Below are 23,261 nucleotides of genomic sequence, written 5' to 3'. Positions count from 1 at the left end.
ACACTCCAGGGCTTCAGGTGAGACTAAGTGGAAGCCACTTGCCATTACATGTTCAGCTCGGGGTTCCATCCCCAGCACCGTAAAACCAACCAACCAGCCAACCACTCCAGATCCACAGAAAACCAAGCCGGCCCAGGGAAGTTCCTGGAAAATGTGTGTTGCCCCTCTGGTGCGATGAGTGGCTTGGAAGACCACTGTCACTGCACAGCTACCATGCCTATCTGCTACTGAGCCCCGCTTTGGATTCTTGGCTAAGAGTGCCTGGGCAGCCATCCCAGAACTATCCCTCAGCATGGCTTTACCTGGGCCAGAAGCCCCATCCATACTAAGCCCCAGCCCTGGCCTATGAAGCTAACCTCCCTGTCCTCAGGTCCTGAGTTGTCTGGGACAAAGGATTTGCAATTTACTCTTATCAAAAAACTAAAATTTGTTGGGCTGTGGTGGCGTACGCCTTTAATCCCAGCACTCAGGAGGCAGAGCCAGGCAGATCTGTGAACTGCCTGTGAGTTCAAGGCCAGCCTGGTCTAGAGAGGGAGTTCCAGGAAAGGCACAAAGCTATACAGAGAAACCCTGTCTTGAAAAACTAAAAACTAAAAACAAACAAACAAACAAACAAAAAAAAAAAAAAAAAAAAAAAACACTAAAACTTGCCAGGTGTGGTGGTGCATGGCAGGTGGATCTCTGAGCTGGGAGTGAGTTCCAGGACAGCCAGAGCTGTCGCACAGAGAAACATTGTCTTGAAAAACCACACACACACACACACACACACACACACACACACACACACACACACACACACTTGGGTGGGGCTTGCTGTCCTACTTTAATCCCAGCACTCAGGAGGCAGAGGCAGGTGGATCTCTATAAATTCGAGGCCAGCCTGGTCTACACAACCCAGGCACATAGTGAGACAATCCTTCCTCCCTTTTTGGTTTTTGAGACAAGGATTCTCTGTGTAACAGTCCTCGCTGTTCTGGTACTCACTCTGCAGACCAACTCACAGACACCCGCCTGCCTCTGCCTCCCAAGTGCTGGAATTAAAGGTGTGTGCCACCACTGCCTTGAGACCCTGTCTCAAAAACAAAATAAAACAAATCCTCCAAACAAAATTCAAGGCTGGAGGGATGCCCATTAATTAAGAGTACTGCCTTCTAGAGGGGCTGGATTTGTTCCCAGCCACACGGTGGTTCACAACCAATCAGTTCCAGAGTGACCTATTGCCCTCTTCTGGCTTCTGCTGGCACCAGGTAACACATGGTACACATACATGCATGCAGGAAAAGCATCTGTAGATATAAAACAAAAATAAACGATCTTTTAAAAAACACACACATACAAACAAACCCAGCATGCCTCAAGCTGGATATGGTGACTCATGCCTATAATCACAGTACTTGGGAGTTTGGGGCCAGCCTGTACAAGTTAGTGAGACCTTACCCCCACCTCAAAATCCCTAGTAACGGCTAGAGAGGTGGTTGGACAGTTAAGAGCACTGACTGCTCTTCCAGAGGACCCCATTTTGATCTCCAGAACTTATATGGTGGCTCACAACTGTCTAACCGCAGTCCCACAGACTCCAAAACTTTCTTCTGGCCTCCATGAGTACCAGGCATTCAAGTGGTACACAGACATACATGCAAGCCATATAACATACATGTGGAATTTAAAAAAAAAAATCTCCAATAGCACATTTCACAAGCACAGCTAAGGAGAAAACCTGGCCTCCTGCTCCTCCCAGCACCCACACATTGCACCTGCAAGTGTGCATGGTGTCCACAGGCTTTCCTGTCCTTTCTGGAAAGCACCGGAAATCCAGCCCTCACTTTTACTGACCAAGGCAACTCTAGGCTCTCTACAGGCCACCTGACAGTTTTGAGAATTCCACACTAACACTAAAATCAGACACTTTCAAAACTCAGTCCTGCGGGGAATGGTTTCTGTGACACCCTAGACTACATCCTTGGAAAAGGCAAAGATTTCTGGCTTAACAGCGATCGCAGCACTGTCTCGGAGAATTTGTCTAAGACGCATGAGGCCCCAGCCCAGCAAAACTTAGTCACTCCATCAACACATTAAAAAAATAGGTTTAATGCAGGTGATTCATCTCATAAAGAATTTAACAGGCACTCAGGACACTGGGCATCTGGGTGTGCAGTGGGTGACAAGGTCCTGTCATCTTCTCCCACCACCACCCAGCAAAGGGGGCTTCAGGCCGCTCTGAGGAACAGGAGCTAATTAACAAAGAACAAAGCTGCTTTGGGGGAAGAGTGTCATTTAGTGCAAACAATTCTCTGCAGCAAGCAAGCAGCGGGGTCCACTGGGAAGGTGCCTCACCCGCTGTCCTGGGAGGCGGACAGACTCCCTCGGCGAGCCTTCCCGATAGACCAGTGGGCACAGCTGGCTACCAGTTAAAAAGCTGGGACAGTCCTGAAGCTTTGCTTTCCCTGTTTGGGGCTCTTCAGGTTTCTCTTCAATGGAACACAACTGGCTTTCCTGGCAAGGCGGGGTCAAAGGGGCCACCCCCATGCCCAGGGTGTGGGGTGAGTTTGGGGTGAAGCAGGCGTTGGCAGATCTGCTCAGTGTCCTGCCCCTGCAGTTACAACTCAAAGTACGTCACTTAGCACCCAGGCCCTTGTCACCAGCGAGAGCCACCACCCGCTCCTGACAGAGGCCAGAGGTGGTCAGGTACTCCCTTCATTTTTCATCTCACACACCAGGTCTAACAGGCATGTGGGGAAGGGGCAGCTAGCCCACCCAGGCTGCCCTCTGGGGCCGGTAAACACCACTGAGGAGGTACAATCTGTTGGCTCCTGCTCTCCACAGGGTTAGCCCAGACTTTGCGGGAGGCTGCTGGAGGCTTCCATCCCTCAGACAGTCAAGGCTCCCCCCAGTGCTAAGTGGAAGTGGCCTCCTAGGTTCTTAAGTTTGCAGAGCTCCAGCATGGCCTGACACACAGACCTGCCCAGAGGATGGAGCAGCCCCTGCTCTGGAGTCCAAGCCTCAGTGTCTGTGCTCCCTTGCATCAGGACCAGCCAATGCCACATATGGTGTCCTGCTAGACTGCACCTATGCAAACCAAGGTGACCCTGCGGCCTGACTTGGGGTTCAAGACGGACACAGCCACTTGGTGACAGCAGTGAGTGGCCCATGGGCTTAGGATTCAAGCAGCTCGGAAGGGGGCGCAACTAGTGGCAGTGGGGTGTCTGCCTGTGTAGCCAGATTGGGTCCCTGAGGCTAGAGCCAGGAACAGGGCACATAAAGGGCTGTGTAGCCCAGAGGCACCCCTTGTGGGTCCCACTGGCTGGGCCTGACGTTGGCGAGAACGTCACGCAGAAGGTCTCAAGGTGCAGTAAGGACAGATGGGCCACCCACTGGACAACCTGAAAATGCACAGGCAACCAGAGGCAAGAGGCTAAGAGGGATGTCCCATCCGGGGAAGTGCACAGGAAGGACAGACAGCGCAGAAGCCAACAGGGAGACTGGTGTCCCCAGAGCAGTCTCACTCAGCCCTTTTCCCTCCTCAGTGGGAGTGTGTGCTTCAGGCCTTACCTTTGGGATGGGGCAAAAAAAAAAAGGCCCCTACCAAGCCCCACCCTTCAAGGAAAGAAACTTGATACAGCGCAATCAAGAACCCCATGGAGGTTGGGTCCTCACATGTCCACAAAGACCATGAAGCACCAGCCCAGACCCCCAACTAGCAGCATGGTCACGTGGATGCCGTAGATGAGCAGCTCGTTCATGAGACGGAAGTCCACGCGCCTGCGCCCCAGCAGCAGCAGGAGCACCGACAGCTTGAGCTGGAAGCGCAGCAGCACGCGCACACCCAGGTACTGCAGGCAGAAGAGGGCGGCCAGCGCGCCCCAAAGGGCCGCGGTGAAGAGGCTGCAGCTGAAGTAGAGCAGGAAGCGGATAAAGCCGTAGAGCCAGCGGGTCTTGACGTACACATCGAAGTTGTTGTACTTGGTGCGAGCCAGGTGAGAGGTTCTCACTGGCCCACAGGCGGCATGCAGGCAGGTGGTGTGAGGGCCGTGGAAGGAGCGCACCCGCCGCGGAATGGGCATGACCGGCATTGGGCCCGGGCGGCAGTGCTACTTTGCAGTGGTAATGCAGCGTCCAGATGGCTGGCATAGGTGTCATCAGCACCTAGGAGCCCTCAGCTGAGCCTTGGGGGAGGTGGTGGCCTGCGGGGTGAAGTACAAGGAGAGTACCAGGTCAGACTTCAGCGAGGGTGTGTCTGGAAATCAGTCGCACCCTAAGATTGTCCCCTTAATCTCTTCACAAACCCACCACCTGTACAAAGCAAAAGTACCATTCTATGTCACAGTGCTGGGGAAAGGGAGCCACAGTAATTATGTCCCTCTCTTAGCAGCTGCCAAGGGAGGGCCCCCTCTAAGGGCCATCAGTGATAGAATGGGGACAGTAATCTAGCCAAGCCCACTCCTTATAGCTTCTTGAAGATTCCACGCACTACACTACTGGTTGCATTCCACGGGCCCATTACTCTCTAGTACTTCTACGGTGACTGATGGATTAACAAGTTCCTTCAAGGACACGCCATGCAGAACCACAACAGGACTGAGATGAAGATAGGGTGTCCACATTGCCACACCCTCAGGTCACCTGCCGGACCTGAACTCTGGCATTATTTTGGCAGGTTCCCGCACCTCCCACTGCTTTTGCTCTGTAAATGGAGGCAACAAGACCTCTTTCCCGGGGGCTGCCTGTACACGGAAGCATTGCTGGCTTGTCTAGGCTGGGCATAGCGCCAGAGTACTCCAAACTGGTCCACAAAGAGAGGGGAAACGGCATGTGGTTCCTTGTTTCACCAAGCAAATGTCATTTTGCAGCTGCCTATGTTAATTTGTGGGTGGATAGAAAAATAAAGTTCAGACTATACGACATTAGAGATTAAATGTTGGTAACAGGACAGGGAAACATCGCCAACAGGCTTTTGCGAGTTCGACTCCAGTCCAGCTTCCTTCACCGCCGCACGTCCTGAGCAAATGGCCGCCAGTGCAGCTGTGGCCGAGGCTCAGTGGGAAGCAACCTGTCCCGAGCCCGGGAGCTTTAGCTATGTTTTACCCAGTTAGACAGGGAAATGGCCCTCATTCGGGTGTGTCACTGGACACCGCATAGCACGGGTTTGCATTCTGCAGCAGGTGTACTCGGGTGGAGGTGCGTGCACTCCAGCGCCCCACAGCCCGCCCTTCGGGCGGCCCGGCACCAAGGCACGCATCTCCGCACACCGGACCCCAGAGCAAGAGGCTCCACTCGAGGACCCGCCAACCCGGCTCTGGAGACGCGGCCCTTACAAGCCTTAGGCTACGCGCGACCCCGGCCCTCTGCCCGCGTCCTCTGCAGGCGCCACTTCCGGTGTCGGGGCGCTGTTGCCGTGGAGACGGCCTTTGGGTCCACGGCCGGTCCCCGCCCGTCCTCGGCCGCTCACCCGGTGCCCTCTCCGCGGCGGTGCCGGTGTCCGGAACCATGCGGCAGGCCGACGGCGCTGGGGACCGGGCCCGCGGGCAAGCCTGTGCCCCGGGGTTGCGGTGCCGGGGCGGGCTCATGCCGCCGAAGATGGGGTCGCTTCGCGCGGCCCTTCAATTGCCCCCGGCTGGCGCCGGCCCGGAGGGGAGGGCGCGCCCGGGCCGGGCCGGAGGCGTTTGTCCCAGCGTGGGAGCCGTAGCGTCGTCCCTCGGCGGCCACCGTAGCGCGATCCTCACGCCCCCTCCGCCTGCGCCGACACCGTGGAGCCTCGCAGCGCTCGCCTCGAGCCCGCGCTGAGCGTCCGGGAACTCGACGTTGTCCGAGGGTGCGCGCCCGCGTGCGCGCGCCGCGAGTCGTCCATGACGTCATGGCCCGCGGCCGCAGCCGGAGGCCGGACCTGTCCTGCGCAGGCGCAGATGGGGATAGACGGGAGCGCTGGCCGACTCGGTGTTAGTGCGCACGCGCTGCAGTAGGCGGGGCTTCCTCTCTCTGGTGTGAGCTGGTTTGTGTCCTGTCGTGTGATGCTGCGGAGCTTAGTTCTCCTGTGTGCCAGCGGGCGCTGCTAGGCATCCAGAGAGCAGAGACGGTTGCAGATGAGGCAGGCGATCGTGGGTTTTAGGGATACCCTCTGTGGAGCAGAGGGGTCCTGGAAGCTCCAGAAAAAAGAGTGAGGCTGGTGTACCCCACCGGCCTAAATGACCTTGCCTGGTTCCTACAAGTAGGTGTCAAGAGTTTGAGCTCAAAGTTGACGAGGTGTGCTCTTGGTGTTAGGGTGTGAAGGGAAGCATCATCCCATGGAGACCAAAAAGTGGCTGGTCCTTCAGGGTTGTCCCACGTTGACCCTCCTGCTTACCAGATGTGGGCTCCCCAGGGATGGAAAACGAACCTAAGCCAGGCGGTTCTTGGGTGCGGCGCAGGCTCTTTGCAGGAAGGGGAACGTCAGCTAAGAATCGGCTTGGGGCTGGCCACAAGACAGATTTGCACTGCACAGGGGACACTTGGGGGCCCCAGCCCACTCGGGACAAGAGCGGCTGCAAGCTGTGGCACATGCACATCCTGCCTCTACCACCCACAAATAATAAATAGATGTAAAAATAAGGAAGTGTACCATGTGTCAGGACATGCACCTTTAATCCCAGCACTCAGGAGGCAGAGGCAGGCGGATCTCTGTGAGTTCTACGCCAGCCAGGGATACAGAGTGGGAACGTGTCAAACAAACGTCTTGGTCCCATGAGGTGGCTTAGTGGGTAAAGGCACTTACCACCAAACTGACAATCTGCATTCCATCCTTGGTACCCACATAACGAAGGAGAAGATCAATGCCTTCATGTTGTCCTCTGACTTTTCACACACACACATTTTTCTCTTTCCTTCTCTCTCTCTCTGTCTGTGTGTGTGTGTGTGTGTGTGTGTGTGTGTGTGAAATCCTGCACTCTCTTCTGGCCTCCATAGGCACCAGGCACCCATGTGGTATACATACATGCATGCAAACACACACATATACACATAAAACAATGTGTTTTATTTTGTTTAAGTATTTAATTAAGTATTTTATAAAGGTTGTGTCTTGCTAGGTGTGGTGGCGCACACCTTTAATCCCAACACTAGGGAGGCAGAGACAGGAAGATCTCTGTGAGTTTGAGGCCAGCCTGGGCTACAGAGTGAGTAGGACAGCCAGAGCTACATAGAGAGAGGCCCTGTCTCAAAATAAAGACTGTATCTTTAAAAAAAAAAGATGGAGATCCACAGAGAAAGACACATGTGTGAAAGTGCATACACACACACACACACACACACCATTCGTGTGCACACACAGAAGTAATGCTTACAATACAGTTTCTGTAGTGGGGTAGGGTGGTCCTCATCTGAGATCTCATTTGGAGGCAGGAGGATCGGCCTCTGGTACAGAGTGAGCTGGAACCCCTGGATTACGAGAGACTTTCTCAAAACCATTCATGTTCTGTCCTCTCCCCTGGCCTCAGTTTCTGCCACCAAGGGGTGATGATTTTCTGCTTTCCTCGTCCTCTCCACTGTAAACTGCCTCCTTGGTCCTACGACTCACTCCAGGGCAAGCCTTGTTCTTTACTCTTTTTTCTGTCGCTCTGCTCCTGTCCACGTGCTCAGCCCCTGTTCCTTCTGTAAGACCCCACGGAATGCTCTCCGCCTCTGAGAAGCCACCTCTACCATCCATTCCTCACCGACTTTGAGGTTCACTCTCCCTCTGGGTTAGGGCAAGTAGCCGATGCTGACTGCCCTCGGCCTCCCTCTGCCTCAGAGCCCTCTAACCTCAGGCCTCTGTACACATACTGAAAGACCTCAGGAAGTCTCACTAAAGGATGCTTCCTGTTATCTCCACTCTCCTGCATTCTGTTACTTTTGGAAGGGTTGGGTACGAGCACTGAACTGATTGCAGACTTCTCGGGACCTGAGGTCTGACCACAGCAGGGTCGTCCCCAAGGAGAGGACAGAGTCCCACCTGTGCTGTTTGCTGCAGGCTTGTCCTGCTGTAGAACAACTCTCTCTACATCAGCTTCCGCTCTGCCGTCTGTTCTGGGCTTCTCTGTGGGCAAATGCTGGACAGTGGCCTGGCGCCACCTGCTGGGACTCTTAAGGGCCTAGACAGACTAGAGAAAGTCTAACGTTACAGTCCAAACCCAGGTATGGGACCCAAGGGACTGCAGCCAGCTCATTTTTCTCTATGGCTGCTCTGGTGCCATCACAACAGAGCAGGAGGGTAGGCATGTCCGACCCGGTGGCCCTCTTGCTGTCTGCACTGTCCAAGAGTGGATGGGACCCTCACTTGAAATGTGTTTTCTTCACTTTGAGCTTCTCTCCTCTAATTTGAGTGAGGAAACAGGCCACTTGAATCCTTGAAAAGCACTCCAAGGAGAGCAGCTTAGCCTCCAATTTACTGACAGGAGAGAGATTTTTGCTCAACCCAGGCTTGACTCCAAAATGCAGTGTGAACCCACTACTTGTGGATATTTGCTGTGTGGCATGTATGCCCTTCCACATCCACCACACCCCAGATGACATCATCAGTTGGTACCACACGCTGTAGTGGGCATCACTCATCAATTCCGCACACTAGAGCTCAGTGTTTATTAATGGCCCAATCCTCTCATCCTTGGTGACAGAATTTCAACCTCTTGAGATAGCAATACCTCTTGATAAAAGACCCTGGTCTCTTGCATCCCCGCCCCAATTGCTCCTTTACCCCAGGAGTCCAGGAAGGGTCCCCTCTTCTCAGGCCATAGTCAAGGTAGAGATGACAGATGGTTGCCAGGTGATGGTAGCATGCACCTTTAATCCCAGTGCTAGGGAGGCAGAGGCAGGTGGATCTCTGAGTTCAAGGCCAGCCTGGTCTGTAGAGTGAGTTCCAGGACAGCTAGAGCCACACAGAGAAAACCTGTCTTGAAAATTAAAAAAAAAGAAAAAAGAAAAGAAATGGACTGGTGGCTGAGCAGAGGAGCTGGGAGCAGTGTTCCCGACCCAGCCTGATTCCCTACCACCACTTCTAGCCATGAGTAAAGTCTCTGCCTCTCCAGGTCTTAGTTTCCTTGTCTGCAAAGTGAGGAAGCAACACACAGGCCCTCACAGGGAGTTGTGGAACGAGGTTCACTAGTCCAGGAAAGCGGGCAGAAGATGGCCTGGCCATGCGAGGCTCAGCTTTTGCTGCTGTTCCAGAGCCAGCCTTCAGGTAGCCCTCCCTCTGTGGTCCCCTCCATGAGCCCCACTCTTCCTCACTGCCCAAAGTTGACAGGCGACATCAACAGCCAGGTGACGGAGCTCACTGTAGGACCCTTCCTGCCCTCACAGGTCCCTCCCAGGAGCTGGAGGGTGACATAACAGCTGAGAGGCAGAGCCATCAGCCCTGGGAGGGACTGAGGGCCTCTGGCCCACGCCAGCTTGCTGTCTGCAGTGAGCTGACCCAGAAACACTGCCAGCCTGGAAACACTGAGTCCTTTCTCCAACGACAGCCCAAACGGACCTTGTGCAGCTTTAAGAGAGGCTCCAGAGCAGACTTCAGCTCCACCTTGCCCCAGCTCTGGGCTTATAGAACGGGGGAGGGATAGAGTACCCCAAGAGGCTGAATTACATCCCTCAAATCTGTATGTTGAAACGCTAATTCTTACGGCCTCAGCATGTAACTATTTGGAGGCTGTGGGCCCTGAAAGAGATCTGTAATATAAAGTGGAGTCTCTGTGGTGATAGGCCCTAATCCAGGGTGACTGGAGATCATGATCCAGACATACAGGCAGAGGGACACACACACACACAGAGGGGTGACCAGATGAAGATGGAGATAGGAGTCAGCATCCATAATCCAAGGGGAATGTGCTCAGATGAGCCAACCCTGCCATACCTCAGTCTGGGCTTCATCACCCCGGGCTGTGAGGAATGCCTGTTCTGTAAGCTGCCCACCCTAAGCTTTTGTTACCTCAGGAGGTGTAGACTAGGTCCCTCCACCCCCCACCCCCCCACCCCCACCCCCCCCGCCCCGCCTCCATCTGTTTTGGTGGTGGTGCTAAGGATTCAACCAGAGTGAAGCGTACCAGGCTGGTACTCTGTCGTGTTTCAGTGAAGGCCACCACACTCTGTACAAGTCATTGGTCTGTCACTGACCTCTGGCGAGGAGCATCCTGAGCTTATAGGCCGTGCAGGCCCATACACTCCAAAGGACATCCTCTTCCTAGATAGACCCTAGCACCGCTCTGTTCTCTCAGGTCTAGGGAGGGCATATGACTTCAACGCTTTCCATTCGTCCCACAGTACACTTTCCTCTCAAGTCCCTCACCACTCAGAGGCTTCACTCAGTGTCAGAGCCACTGTCTTGCACCTCAGTCACCCTGCTAAATTGTTTTTGTTTGCCTAGAGTCTCAAGCTAGAGGCTTGTGGGCCAAAGCTGCCTTTGCTCCCTGCTCTGCTCTGGTATGAACATGCATGGAACAAGCTCATTCCTCTCTGTGGCTGCTTTGGTGCCATGATAACGGAGCAGTCAGAGGTGAGGGACCTAGACTCTTGCTGTCTGCACGTCTGAGAGTGGACCCGACCTTCACTTGAAATCAGTGTTTTCCTCTCTTTGAGCTTTTCTCTTCTGTGATTTGAGTGAGGAAACAGACCATATGAATCCTTATAAACAACCTCAGGGACGACAGCTTAGCCTCCCAGGCACCGTGGTTTTCTCAAGGCCAGAGGCCTTTGGCTGGTGATGAGTGCAGTATCTTCCAGAACCTAGCCTTAAACTTTAAAGGGGTCAAAGAGGCCGAATTCAAGGCTTGTCTTCACTGGGTTCCAATTTCGCCGGAGACTCAATTGGACCACTGTTGATTGAACAGTTTCTTGTCAGCGGGAGTAAGGATTTGTGACCGAGCTTATCTTTGCTCCAGAGCGTGGGCGATCTGCTTGGCTCCCAGGGAATGGCACTAGGATATATTTTATGGCACGCAGAAGACAAACACAGGCATTTATATGTCACGTGTTGCAATATAAATACTAACTTGTACTTCTTTCAAAACTTTTAATGACTTGTATCCAGTCCGGAAGATTTATGGGGCAAAGGGGATGGCTCAAAATGTCACTTTAAACATATTTGTCACTTTGGCAACAGCACCAAAAAAAATCTGGAAGATACTGCACTCAGAAATAAATCATAAATGGATGCATCTTAAAAGAGGTTTATTTTGGTCGTTAATGGTTGATAGGCCCCCCAGTGCAGGATTTAAAGTTAAATTATGCAAAATCAAAAACAAACCTTATAATACTTAATCAAACATGCATAAAACTGTCAGGCCCAAATAAATTCTCTCAATTAACTTGCTTCAGATTGTGATTGCATTCGCTAATTTAATCAGCCCCAGAGTGATGTGGAGGCTAGGAAAAGATGAATTCCTGTGAACACACCCTAAGGGGGGACATGCAGGACCCCAAACCAGGGCAGTAGCCCTGTGGCCATGGGGGCCATGGAGAACAGCATGATATATATATATAATTGCTTTATTTATTTATTTGCCATACTGGGGTTGGGACCCAGGACCTGGTGTGTGGCAAGCAAGCACTCTACTACTGACCTGCATCCCAGTCTTCCCTTTTAACTGCCTCACTGTCCCTCCTATGAAGAAGATAGACTCTAGCCTGGAGAATGGTCCCACCTCCACGGCCTGTGATTGGGAAATTGAAGAGCAGATGTCCCCCATTTTGATAGCTGTCCTCTTAAGAGCTGTGTTGCGTTGCTTGGCCCTGGGATCCTGGCTCTCTCCTGTAAAGCCCCACTGGAAGCTCCCCACACATCCCTCATATGAGGACCTCGGAAGTGTCACTGGAGAGATTCCACTTCCTCAGTGGGGTTTGTGTCCTCTGTGGGGTGGGGCAGTAGTAGGTACTCACTCCAGAGATGGACACTGTGCCCTGCTGCTGGGCCTGAGGTGAGAGGACTTGGCATGTACACTGTGGGAAGACAGTCAACACAACGGTATGCATATCTGAACCCTAACCATCTGATACTGCGGACTATGGCCATGTCCAAGGGATCTCTGAATCCGAGCAGATTGCACCTACACCCTGAGACCTGGACATTGTGTATGTCCTACAAACATGGCCGATGTACAGACATTTTGTTACTTTTTGTAAAGTATAATGAACTGATTTCATCAGAAGCAAGTGTGCGGATGAGGGAAGAGACAGAGGCACAGAGAGAATGAAAGGAAGAGACAGAGAGAGGGAGGGGAAGAGGCTTGTTCCCCCCTGCCCCCCAGCCTAGGGGTCCCACCTTGTCCCCCCTTCAAGGCCTTTCTTGCTCCTACCACTACATTTCGGTATGAGGTGTTTGGATCCATCAGCAGGGACCCATTGCACCTGCTTCTCCAGCCTCCCTGGGGCCCCGGAGTGGATGAAGCCTAAGCCCAGGCCTGGGTGGTGCTCTATTTTTTTTAATTAGCAGAATAGGGAAGATGGCGAGGACCTGGGTCTGCATCCTGTTGTTTCTTGCCTGACCATATATAATGAACATTTATTGTGTCTGTGAACCCCTTCATAAATCTAATGTTCAACAGCTACGTCATAGTCAGCTTGCAGCACCCTCTCTCTCTTCCCATCAGTCTTCTGGAGTGGGACATATGAGCTGGTGCCAGTTTTTTGTAATTATAAATAAGGCTACGATGAACATCCTTGTAATAAATCTGTGGGCATTCAAGCTTCCAACAAGGCCCTTGGGATGGATCGACCAACCGGCCTTAGCTAACTTTTCAAAGGTCTGGTTACCAGACAGGAAAACTCCCTGCTTCATTAGCTGCACATAAAGATCCCTGCCCACTTCTCAGCACGGGACTCCAAGCGTGGGGTCCCGCTGTGATACCCACGCTTACCCTGGGGACAGACTTCCTCTTTGGCAAACCAACAGCAGCCATCTTCACAGCAAAGGCGAAGAGTACTGTGTGAGGAGCTGGAGCTACCACCTCCGCGCCTGGTGGGTGGCTCCACAGCACCCCAATGAGGTCCAAGAGTCTCTGGAACCGACCCAAGCTTGCCTGGCACCTGCTGTGAGTAGATGGGATGGGATGGAGTAGGGTATAGATGAGTGTGCATTAGGGAGTTGGGAAGATGAGAACTCAGTGGCTGGATGGCAGGGAAGGATGCGCGTCACTAAATGCACTTAAGCTAGAGGGTGCAGGAACGGGAGGTCCCAGCGAGAGCGGTTGGCATCAGGCACTCCCGACTCCCAGGATTCTATGGGAAAATTTGTTGGAAACAAACTGGAATGAAAACCTGGCTGGAGAATAGGTTTACAAGTGAGATTCCCAAGCCCTGGGGCAAGTGGAGATCCAGAGGGAACATTCTGGAGAACTGGCACCTTGCTCTCTGGGTTCGAAGCTGGGAGCCCAGATCAGGCTTAGCGTAAGCACCAGGTGGCGCTGCCGAGCTGGCAGGGGGGAATCCAGGCTGTTCTCAGGGTTCCCAACACTGTCACACTTTCTCTTTCAGAAGTCCAGCAGATGGCTGTGCCCAGTGCCCAGTGCCCTGGCGATCGGTCCGTGCTTCCTCCAGAGGGTTCTTGTCTGTCTACTCACACCAAGGTCAGAGACAGGACACCAGCTCCTCCTCATAATCACTCCATTCAGCCAATCTTGTTTCATTATCTTTTTTATTATTATTTTATTTTTTCATTTTTTGGTTTTTCAAGACACGGTTTCTCTGTGTAGCTTTGCACCTTTCCTGGAACTCACTCTGTAGCCCAGGTTGGCCTCGAACTCACAGAGATCCGCCTGCCTCTGCCTCCCGAGTGCTGGGATTAAAGGCATGCGCCAACACCACCCGGCGTTTTTTACTTTTATTCATGTGATTGTTTCTAGTGGGGTGGCTATGGAGGTGTCACCATGTCCCAGTAAGCAGCTCTTCACCCAGAACTCAGAGGTTCTGTAAATTGAGCCTCCATGGAATCAGACTTTGGTTTGTCTTTGAGTCCTGTAAAGAGGCAATGGATTTTTTTGTGTCTCCTTGACGACGGCAGTGATGCTCTGTAACAACAGGCTTCCTGCATGCTTACAAATGGTCAAGACAACGCATTTGATGCTGTGTGTGATGTACCGGAGAGAGACTGGAGAGGTAAGGGAGGGAAGAGAAGCACGCATTCCTGATCGTAGTCTATGAATCTGTGTGATTGCCGGCTATGTATATGATGGTGCCCTCCAGGGCCAGAAAGGGGTGTCAAACAGACCCCTAGAGCCGGAGTAGCAGGAAGTTGTGAGCCATCTGATGTGGGTGCTGGGAATTGAAAACTCTGGTCCCCTGGAAGAGCAGTAAGCACTCTTAACTGCTGAACCATCTCTCTGGCCCTAGTAACCATATGTATATAGTTAATATATAGATAGGTAGATACATGCATACATACATTCAGACAGACAGACAGACAGACCGATCTGCCTGCTTCTGCCTCCCAAGTGTTGGGATCAAAGGGGTGTGTCTTGGAACTTAATATGGAGATCAGATTGGCTTCGAACTCACAGAAATACTCCTGCCTCGGCCTCCTGAGTGCTGGCACTAAAGGTTTGTGCCACTGAGCCTGACATACCCTTTCTTTTTTAAACTAAGATTTTTAGTAGCTAGGACTTGTCTATGGTGGAGGATCAAATGATGCACACCATGAGAAATCTCACTGGCTATGATCAGGAATGCCTGCTTCTCTTCCCCTCCCTTACCTCTCCTGTCTCTCTCTGGTACATCACACACAGCATCAAATGCATTGTCTTGACCATTTGTAAGCACACAGGAAGCCTGTTGTTACAGAGCATCACTGCCGTCGTCAAGGAGACACAAAAAAATCCATTGCCTCTTTACAGGACTCAAAGACAAACCAAAGTCTGATTCCATGGAGGCTCAATTTGCAGAACCTCTGAGTTCTGGGTGAAGAGCTGCTTACTGGGATATGGTAACACCTACGTAGTCACCCCACTAGAAACAATCAGCCCAACATGGACATAATGGCCTCATAACTGGGTAGGTAGATAATCCCCCCTCCCATTGACCTTCCGCAATCTATGTATCCTAGCTGCCGCCACCACCACACTGCTATCACTACCACTGGGCCGCATGCAGTTAGAGCTGAATTACACACAGCTTGCTGGGAGGTGCAGAAGGGAGTGGGTGAGCTACCGGGAAAGTCTGATGACCTTCTTCACGCTCTCCTTCTACGAGAGAAGGCGGCAGTCGCCAGGCCTGATCTCAGGGATGACTTGGCCATGGTCACATCGTTATCTCAAGATGGAGAAGAAAGGAATATAGAGCAGTGATTTCCTAGGTACAGAGTTTCTGTTTTGTGTGATGGAAAAGCCCCACAAACGGACAGTAGTATCAGGACATAATATCATGAATGTAATAAATCAATACAATTAATGTAATTAATGAATATCATAAATATAGTTATTGAATACTGCGAATGTAATCAATGAATACCACAAATGTAATTAATATCATGAGTATAATTAATATCTTGAATGTAATTCATGCCACTGAATTGTGAACTTAAAAATGGTTACAACTGCAAATATTATGTTCATTTAAAAAACTAAGGTGGAATGTAATCACCATACATTATATGTGTGTATGAAATTGAAGACAGCAATGTTCTAAAGTAGAAAGTGGTGATGGTGTCATGGGCTTATGAGGATGCTGGACTAAAGTCTATCAAATTGTGCAAACAGGCGAATTGTATATATATTTGTCAATAAAGATTTTATAAAATGTAAAAAAAAAAAAAAAGAAAAGAAAAGAAAAAGAAAATGGTCACATAGCTGCTCTGATGAAAATGGGGGCTGTCCTGCTTAGAGGCTGGCATTCTGTAACAGTCGCTACCCACAGATTCCGCTCATCTTCCCAGCCAGACGCTCTGTCCCCATGAGCTCCAGCGCCTACCTCTATAGGTCTTTGTCCTACAGGACCCACCTTCATGGCTGACCCATGCACGCACCCCAGTGCCTGAATCCCAGTGCGCCTTCTGCACCTGTGCGCAGACATCCTCACCGGTCTGCACAGCTCTGTGGTCTTCCCTGGGTGGGCAGGCAGGGTGGGTCTGGTGTCCCTGCTGAGGACACAGTGTCAAGTCTGGATCCCAAATTACATAGATGTCATGTGACCTGGTCCATCTGGCAAACACGTGCTTGGGTTCATGGGTTCATGTGGCATTCAAGCCTGTCCAACTGTGATGTGACGTGGCTCCCCTCCCATGGATTCCTGGAGGTCCTAAAGCTTCTCTGATAGTAGGTCAGTTCCTTTCTTTTTTTACTCTGTGTGTGTGTGTGTGTGTGTGTGTGTGTGTGTGTGTGTGTGTGTGTGTGTGTTTCAAGACAGGGTTTCTCTGTGTAGTTTTGGTGCCTGTCCTAGATATCGCTCTCTATAGATCACTCACAGAGATCCTCCTGGCTCTGCCTCCCAAGTGCCACCGCCGCCGCCGCCGCCGCCGCCGCTGCCGCCACCTGGCAAGAGGACAGTTTCTTACAAATTGGAGCCCCAGCTCCTCCCTCCACCACAGGAGACATCTGTTTGGCCTTAGGGAAGTCAAGCTACCTATGGCTGCAGTTCAAACCCTGCTGTTGGGGGTCTCTGGGCCTTGCCCACCATTTCCTCCTCCTCTGGCCACTTCCTTGGCTCTCTTCCCCGCTCCAAATTTCTCCTTTCTGAAGCATTTGTGGTTCAGCTCAAGCCTTCTCTTCCAGTATGCTGGCTAGTTTTAAGTCAATTTGACACAAGCTAGGGTTATTTGAGGAGAAAGAGTTTTAATTGAGAAACTGCTTTTATAGAATTGTTCTTTAGGACATTCTCTCTCTCTCTCTCTCTCTCTCTCTCTCTCTCTCTCTCTCTCTCTCTCTCTCTCTCTCATTTTATTTTATTTATTTATTTGGTTTTTTGAGACAGGGTTTCTCTGTAGCTTTGGAGCCTGTCCTGGAACTCCATCTGTAGACCAGGCTGGCCTTGAACTCACAGAGATCCGCCTGCCTCTGCCTCCACTACCACCCAGCAGAACATTTTCTTGATTGATGATGGATGTGGGAGGGCCTAGCCCATTGTGGATGGGGCCACCCATGGGCTGGTGGTCCTGGGTGGCGCATGCCTTTAATCCTAGCACTCGAGAGGCAGAGGCAAGAGGAGCTCTGTGAGTTCAAGGCCAGCCTGGTCTACAGAGCAAGTTCCAGGACAGCTAGGGCTACACAGAGAAACCCTGTCTTAAAAGAAAGAGAGAGAGAGAGAGAGAGAGAGAGAGAGAGAGAGAGAGAGAGAGAGAGAGAGAGAGAGAAAGAAAGAAAGGAAGGAAGAAAGGAAGAAAGAAAGCATGCTTGCTGAGTAAGCCATGAAAAGCAAGCCAGTAAGCAACGCTCCTCCATGGCCTCTGCATCATCAGTTCTTGCCTGAAGTTCCTGCCATGACTTCCTTGGATGATGGAGCTCCAAACTGTAAGATGAAATAAACGCTTTCCTTCCCAAGTTGCCTTTGGTCATGGTGTTTTATCCCAGCAATAGAAACCCTAAGTAAGGCATCCAGAGAGCCCTCTTGATCCCTGGGCCAGATCCACCCAGAACTTGCAGGAGATTGTGTCATGAGACTGCGTTTGGGGGATCCCCGCTGGCCAGGGTATCCCACGAGTGAGGGAAACCATGCCAGGCAGATGTAGGGGCAGGTGGGAGCGCTTCATTTACAACCCAGGGGCTGCATCCGCACGGAAATGAGTTTATTATAATAGAGAGGTGAAGAGAAGAATGGGGAATTAGGGAAAGACAGAAAGAAGAGGGAGGAAGAGAGGGAGGGGTCGAGGGCGCACACCTCGTGGGGATGGAGAGAAAGAGCTGAAGAGAGAAGGGAGGGTTTTTCCTCAAATCAGGCTTTTACGTCAGGACGCAGGGCAGCCCCAAGGGGCGGGTTTCCAACGGGTAGGTTAGAATATTAACAGATTGTGTCTGCACCTGCTGTCTGCTTAGTTTGGGGCTCCTTTTGGGCAGCGCTGGGTCCCTGACAGGGTGACTGGCACAGAGGTACTAACTAAGGGAGACTGTGTTATCACAGGACACTACCCAAAACTCAACCCCCAAGGCCACGTGCTCTGCAGCCGCCCTGAGGAAGTCAGCTGTCAACAAGTCACAGCCTCCATAGTGGCTCACTGCCCATTTCCATTACCGAGGCTCCTAGAAGGAGCTACAGGGCAGGAGGCGGTTTCCTGAGGCAAATCTTCCAACTCATTCATAGTGCTCATCTGCCTTGAGGTCAGGTTTTTCCTGAAGAGTGTGGGGGTGGGGTGGAGGGGGGAACTCAGCCTCACCCATTGACCTTCACCTGAGATTCCAGCCACACCCTCTGTAAGCAGTTCTGCCTTCTAGTAAGGTTCTGAGTTGTGTGGTAAGAAAAGAGCCTGAAGTCAATCAGTCACTGTGGAAGTGGTCCAGCAGCTGACCTGCCCAGAGACCAACGCCCGAGGGGGCTTACTCAGGGGACTTGCCCCAGGGTCTGGCTAGAGGTACAGACCCAGTCACCAGGGGGCGCACCTGGTCCCAGATGGCACTCGGTCTGAGCTGGAGTCAGCCCTAGGCCGCAGTCTCTCCTGGGTTAGGGCTAGTGGAGGGCTGAGCTCTGGCCAATGCTGTCTCTGGACTGTGTGGTGAGGTCAGCTCATGTACCTCAGCCCCCTTTCATCTCACCCTGGGTCCCTCTGCTCACCCCAGCATATTACCTCAAGTCACCCCAGCACACGGTGCATCTCCATTTACCTCAATTCACACTCATCACAGCAATTCACCCTGGTTCACCTCTGAATACCTGGGTTCACTCTGACCACCCAGGTCTTTGTGCTTCACTTTGCTTGCACTCTAGTAAGGTAGGCTATGGGGCCTTCAGTAAGGGACGGCGGTGCTGGGCCCTGACTCGGGAACCTCAGCAAGATGGTGAGCTCTGGCTACAGAAGCCCAGGCTCCCTTGGAGCACTCAGGCGATGCTTTAGGGGTGATGATGAACACAAAGCCTAACAGGGCTTACACCCTCCGTCACAGGTGGCTAGGGTGGAGCTGGTTGGTGGTCAGGGGTGTTGGGAGAGCTGGGTGGCACCATGCTGCCCTTGAGCTGCTGATGGTTCTCTGTCTTAGGTCGCCACACCCCCAGAGTGCTCTGACCCAGTGGGCTGGATCCCCTTCAGACCTGTAGAGGGCCTGCTCACTGGAGGGTCCTGTGTGTGGGGTGGGGGTGGGGGGTCTCCCACCCGACAGACTGAGGTGGAGCTTGCTACTTTGGGAGCAGCCAGTGAAGACTGGAGCAGTTTTCTGATGATGACACTAGGGGGCAGTCTTGTGCTTTCTTTCCACTTCTCATCTTGCCTACAGAGGTGCAGTTGGAGCAATGATGAGCCATGATGGCGAGGGTCGTCAGAGTGGTAGCAACAGTGGGGGGACAGAACTCCCCTATGCAACACCTCCAGTCTTGCAGGGGAGCATCCCGCTGCTTCATTCTGAAAGGAGGAGCTAGCCTGTGGGTGGCTACAGGTTTTCTTGAACACCTGCGAAGACCATCCCCAGGCTCCTGAGGTTCATCCTCCTGTCAATATCTCTCTGTCTCTGTCTCTGTCTCTGTCTCTCTCTCTGTCTCTCTCTCTCTGTCTCTCTCTCTCTCTCTCTCTCTCTCTCTCTCTCACACACACACACACACACACACACACACACACATACACACCTTTCCAAGTGAGGAGATGGAGGGCATAGATGTGGAGAAGCTGGTGGCTGGGCTGCAGAGGCGAGGCTTACACCTAGACATCTGTGGTGGAAACAAGGCAGGGCCAGGTTCCTCCAGGATGCTCATGGTGCTTCTCCATCCTGATGATGGACACAGAGGACACAGCATTAGATTGTCTGTGCAGTGAGGTGAGTGTGGCTCACTCACATAGGCTGCTGGGCTCAGAGGGCCAGGAGCAGCTGTTAGTGGAACTGATAGAGCCTGTTGTGATAGATAAAAGAGAGCTGCTGCATTTTGAATGCCCCCAAGCACTTGTGCAAGACTGCCTGGTTGCGGGTCACTGTTGGTGCAATTGTCATGGGCAGGTGTGGAAAGAGACCCCGCAGCCCTGTGACTAGCTCAGCTTGTTAGCATCTGGAGGTGTTGGCTGTGGCTTGGTGACTTCTGTCACCAGCCATGCATCTCAGCAAACATCTGTTGGACAGTGGTCTTCAGGGTGGAGAGGTCTCGGCAGGCCTCAGGTGTTCCGAGGGTTGTAGACAGTTCCTTTATGTTTGAACAATCTGAAGAGCCTCTGGCGAGGAGATGATGGGCCGACAGAAGAGCTGAAGCGGGGCTGGGGGTGTAGCTCGGCTGGTAGAGAGCTTGCTTAGTGTGCATGAAGCCACACGTTCAGTCTCCAACACGGCATAAACTGGACGTGGTGGTGCGTGGCTATAATCCCAGCACTCCAGAGGTGGAGGCAGGAGAAGCAGAAGTTCAAGGCCACCCTCAGCTATATATTGAGTTCAAAGCAAGCCTGGGCTACAAGTGAACCTGTGTTTAAAAAAAACAACCATAATAATGAAAAATGGACTGTATCCTTAAAATACAGAGAGGGGCTTGACTTGGTAGGGCAGTTTTGGGAGTACTCTTGCCACCTTATCCCTACCCAAAGTCCAGTTCCCCGAGGGCCCTCTTGATGTTGCGTATAGAGTGTGTGGGTTTGACAGGGGTGTGTGATGTATGTCCATCATAGGGCTCCACAGGGCACACCAAGCCTTAAGTCCCTGGCCCACTACTCACCTCTTGTGGCCTTTGCTCCAGGTTTCCCTCTTTTAAGTCATATTCTTCTTCTTATTTTTTTTTTTTTACTTTATTTTGAGACAGGGTTTCTCTGTGCAGTCCTGGATGACCTGGAACTAGCTCTGTAGACCTGGCGGGTCTCGAACTCAGAGAGTTGCCTGCCTCTTTAAGTTGTATTCTTTCTGGCCAGATTGGAGAGGGTCCCACACTGTCCATACAGGGAGACACAAAACAGGATGGAAAGGACTCACACCTGTGAGTCCAGACAAGCCAAGAGCAGACTGCCTTATGGCTCAAGCCATGTCCCGTCTGTGGCCCAATGGGAAGTTGTGTGTGTGTGCTGGGGGGGCGGGGGGGGGGGGCGCTCAGCCAATGACTCTGGCTTCTTGGCAGAAGTGATTTTGCTCTTGCACAGTGGCGGATTCCAGAGGTCACAGGTATGGTACCGTGTCTGGCCAGCTCTTGGTGCTTGGAGAACTGTGGACTGACTCCACCTCAAGTGGGCAGGTCCCAGGTGACCCAGTACATCTCACCATCAGCAAGTGTGACAGGGTGCCTGCTCTGCATGGAGCGGCTGCTACCTCAGGTGTCCCTCTGCGGCAGCCCTTGCTGACCCTCCACATACTTGGTGGCTGGTAGACACGAGCCAAGTCAATAAGCGGTCACCTGAATGAATAGATGCTTTCTCGTGTGAATTGCCCCGTTTTCATGGAGGCAGGACAGGGGACTGAGCACCTAGCTGTCTGAGAAGTTGGGCAGTAAGAGGGCTAGAAGAGGGCGTCTCACTTTCATCCACCCTGCCTATCCTCCATGGTCGTTTATCTCTAGAGCTCGTCCCTACAGGGGACGGCAACTAAGCAAAATCTCCTATTAGCCAGCTTCAGAGGACTCGTCCATCACGTGCCAAGCTTCAATAAACCTTCATCCTGAAATGACACTTGTGGCTTGACACACGCTGGTGACCTGTCCCCAGATGTGGGTGCACAGAGGCTGGGGTGAGGGGCTAGCCTTATAGCAGGGCACCTCGATTGTTGATATCAGCACTTTGGCATTATTTATGAATTCATCTATTTGCCAGGACAAGTCTCTGTGCATTCTGTTGCCATGGCAACCTTAAACCCGGTATCTTATTAATTCTACATGTTATGAAATAAATATAGATCAGACAATCGCGGTGAAGGTTCTATTTTTTTTTATTATGCATTTGGTTCCCGCGCCTGGGGTGGGATGCTCCTGGCACACGGCTTCCCTCGACAGACATCCATCAGAGTGGAGTGCCTGAGCTGACTGGGAAGCTGCACCTGCTCACATGCTACAAGGCTGCGGACTGAGAACTGGTGGGGGAAGGGCATAACGCAGCTGCATGTCAAGGGTGAGGCTGGCAGAGCCCGGGAGCACCGTGGAGTCCTCACAAGGCAAGAAGCAAGCTTGTGTCCCAGGGTTTCAGGAAGGATCACAGGGTACAGTAGACTGGAATGTGGGACCAAAAAGCCTGTGAGCCGGAAGTGTCCGGCTGGGGGCTGCTCTGCTGCCCTTGGCGCTGTCTGGGTCCTAGAGTTCCTCCTAGCACCCAGAGACTGCTCACTTTCCCAGGCAAAAGGTGATGTCTCATCAGAAAGGGAGCTTTGCTGACATCCATGCCATTTCAGTCTGGTTCAGACAGGCCAGGGCAAGAGTAGGGGGCGTGGCTCTGTGGGGAGAGTGCTTCCCTAGTGTGCACAAAGCCCGGGGATCCATCTGAGCACTGTATAAACTAGTCACAGGGGCACAAGTTCGAATCCCAGCACTTGGGAGATGGAGCAGGAAGATCAGAAGTTCAAGGTCATTTTGGTCTATGTAGTGAGTTCACGGCAATGTGGGCTACAAGAGACTGAGTCTTAGAAAGGTGGGGAGCAGGGTAAGAGGGCCAGGGAATAGAGGGGGACATGATAGACTCTCTGAGTCAGCCTGGATTTGGGGGGCCACTTGAGTACCATCTGGGCAAGGCTCTGGATGGCTTTGGATCAGGGAGGCAAGGCTGTTTCTATTTCTCCTCCAGAGAGTCTGAGTCCCTGAGCATAGTTTCCTGGTAACTGGGACTCCAGCCCAGGCTTGTTCACATGTGGCCTCCATGTGGGCCCTGTCCAGACTCTGAAGCAGTGGTTCCACACATGCGCCTTAGCTTTCCCCAGCCCCTGAACCTCTCAGGACAATCCCCCCCTGCCCACTGTAGACCAGGCAGAGGTTGCCTGTCGGAGCGACTCCACCTGGCCTGGGCAACAGGTGCTCTGGGATCTAGCAGGGGCTGTACACAGTACCGAGTGATGGTCAGGAAAGCCAGCGTCCCTGGGGCTCCACTGCGCCCTCAGTCACAGCGGGGGCAAAGGAGGCGGACAGAAACTCCGACAGCTCTGACGAGTCAGGCCTTTACCTTCTCTGACCATAAATGACCTTGGGCTGAGGGAGGAGGAGGAATAAAAAGCCCAGAAGGGCAGGACAAGATGAGGGGAGGGGAGGGAAGAGTCCCAGGACTA

General features: G+C 52.4%; 1 protein-coding gene across 3 annotated transcripts; it reads right to left on the bottom strand.

The window, feature by feature from the left end:
• Positions 1 to 2,068: 2,068 nt before the first annotated feature.
• Tmem250 (transmembrane protein 250) lies at positions 2,069 to 5,607 on the bottom strand. 3 transcript variants are annotated; one of them, XM_006980990.4, is made up of 2 exons: positions 5,313 to 5,607; positions 2,069 to 4,181 (listed from the first exon to the last, which is right to left on the bottom strand). In XM_006980990.4, the coding sequence occupies exon 2, from the start codon at positions 4,068 to 4,070 to the stop codon at positions 3,651 to 3,653; it is 420 nt and encodes a 139-aa protein (XP_006981052.1). In that variant the 5' UTR covers positions 4,071 to 4,181; positions 5,313 to 5,607; the 3' UTR covers positions 2,069 to 3,650. The 3 variants fall into 3 exon arrangements, with proteins under 3 accessions (XP_006981052.1, XP_006981051.1, XP_015854965.1); XM_006980989.4 differs by having other exon boundaries at positions 5,447 to 5,584; XM_015999479.3 differs by having other exon boundaries at positions 5,083 to 5,378.
• Between the last annotated feature and the right edge of the window lie 17,654 nt (positions 5,608 to 23,261).

The sequence above is a fragment of the Peromyscus maniculatus genome, chromosome 4 (assembly GCF_049852395.1).
Source record: "Peromyscus maniculatus bairdii isolate BWxNUB_F1_BW_parent chromosome 4, HU_Pman_BW_mat_3.1, whole genome shotgun sequence".
Taxonomy (NCBI): Eukaryota; Metazoa; Chordata; class Mammalia; order Rodentia; family Cricetidae; genus Peromyscus; species Peromyscus maniculatus.
This window is presented reverse-complemented; position numbering and strand designations above follow the sequence as displayed.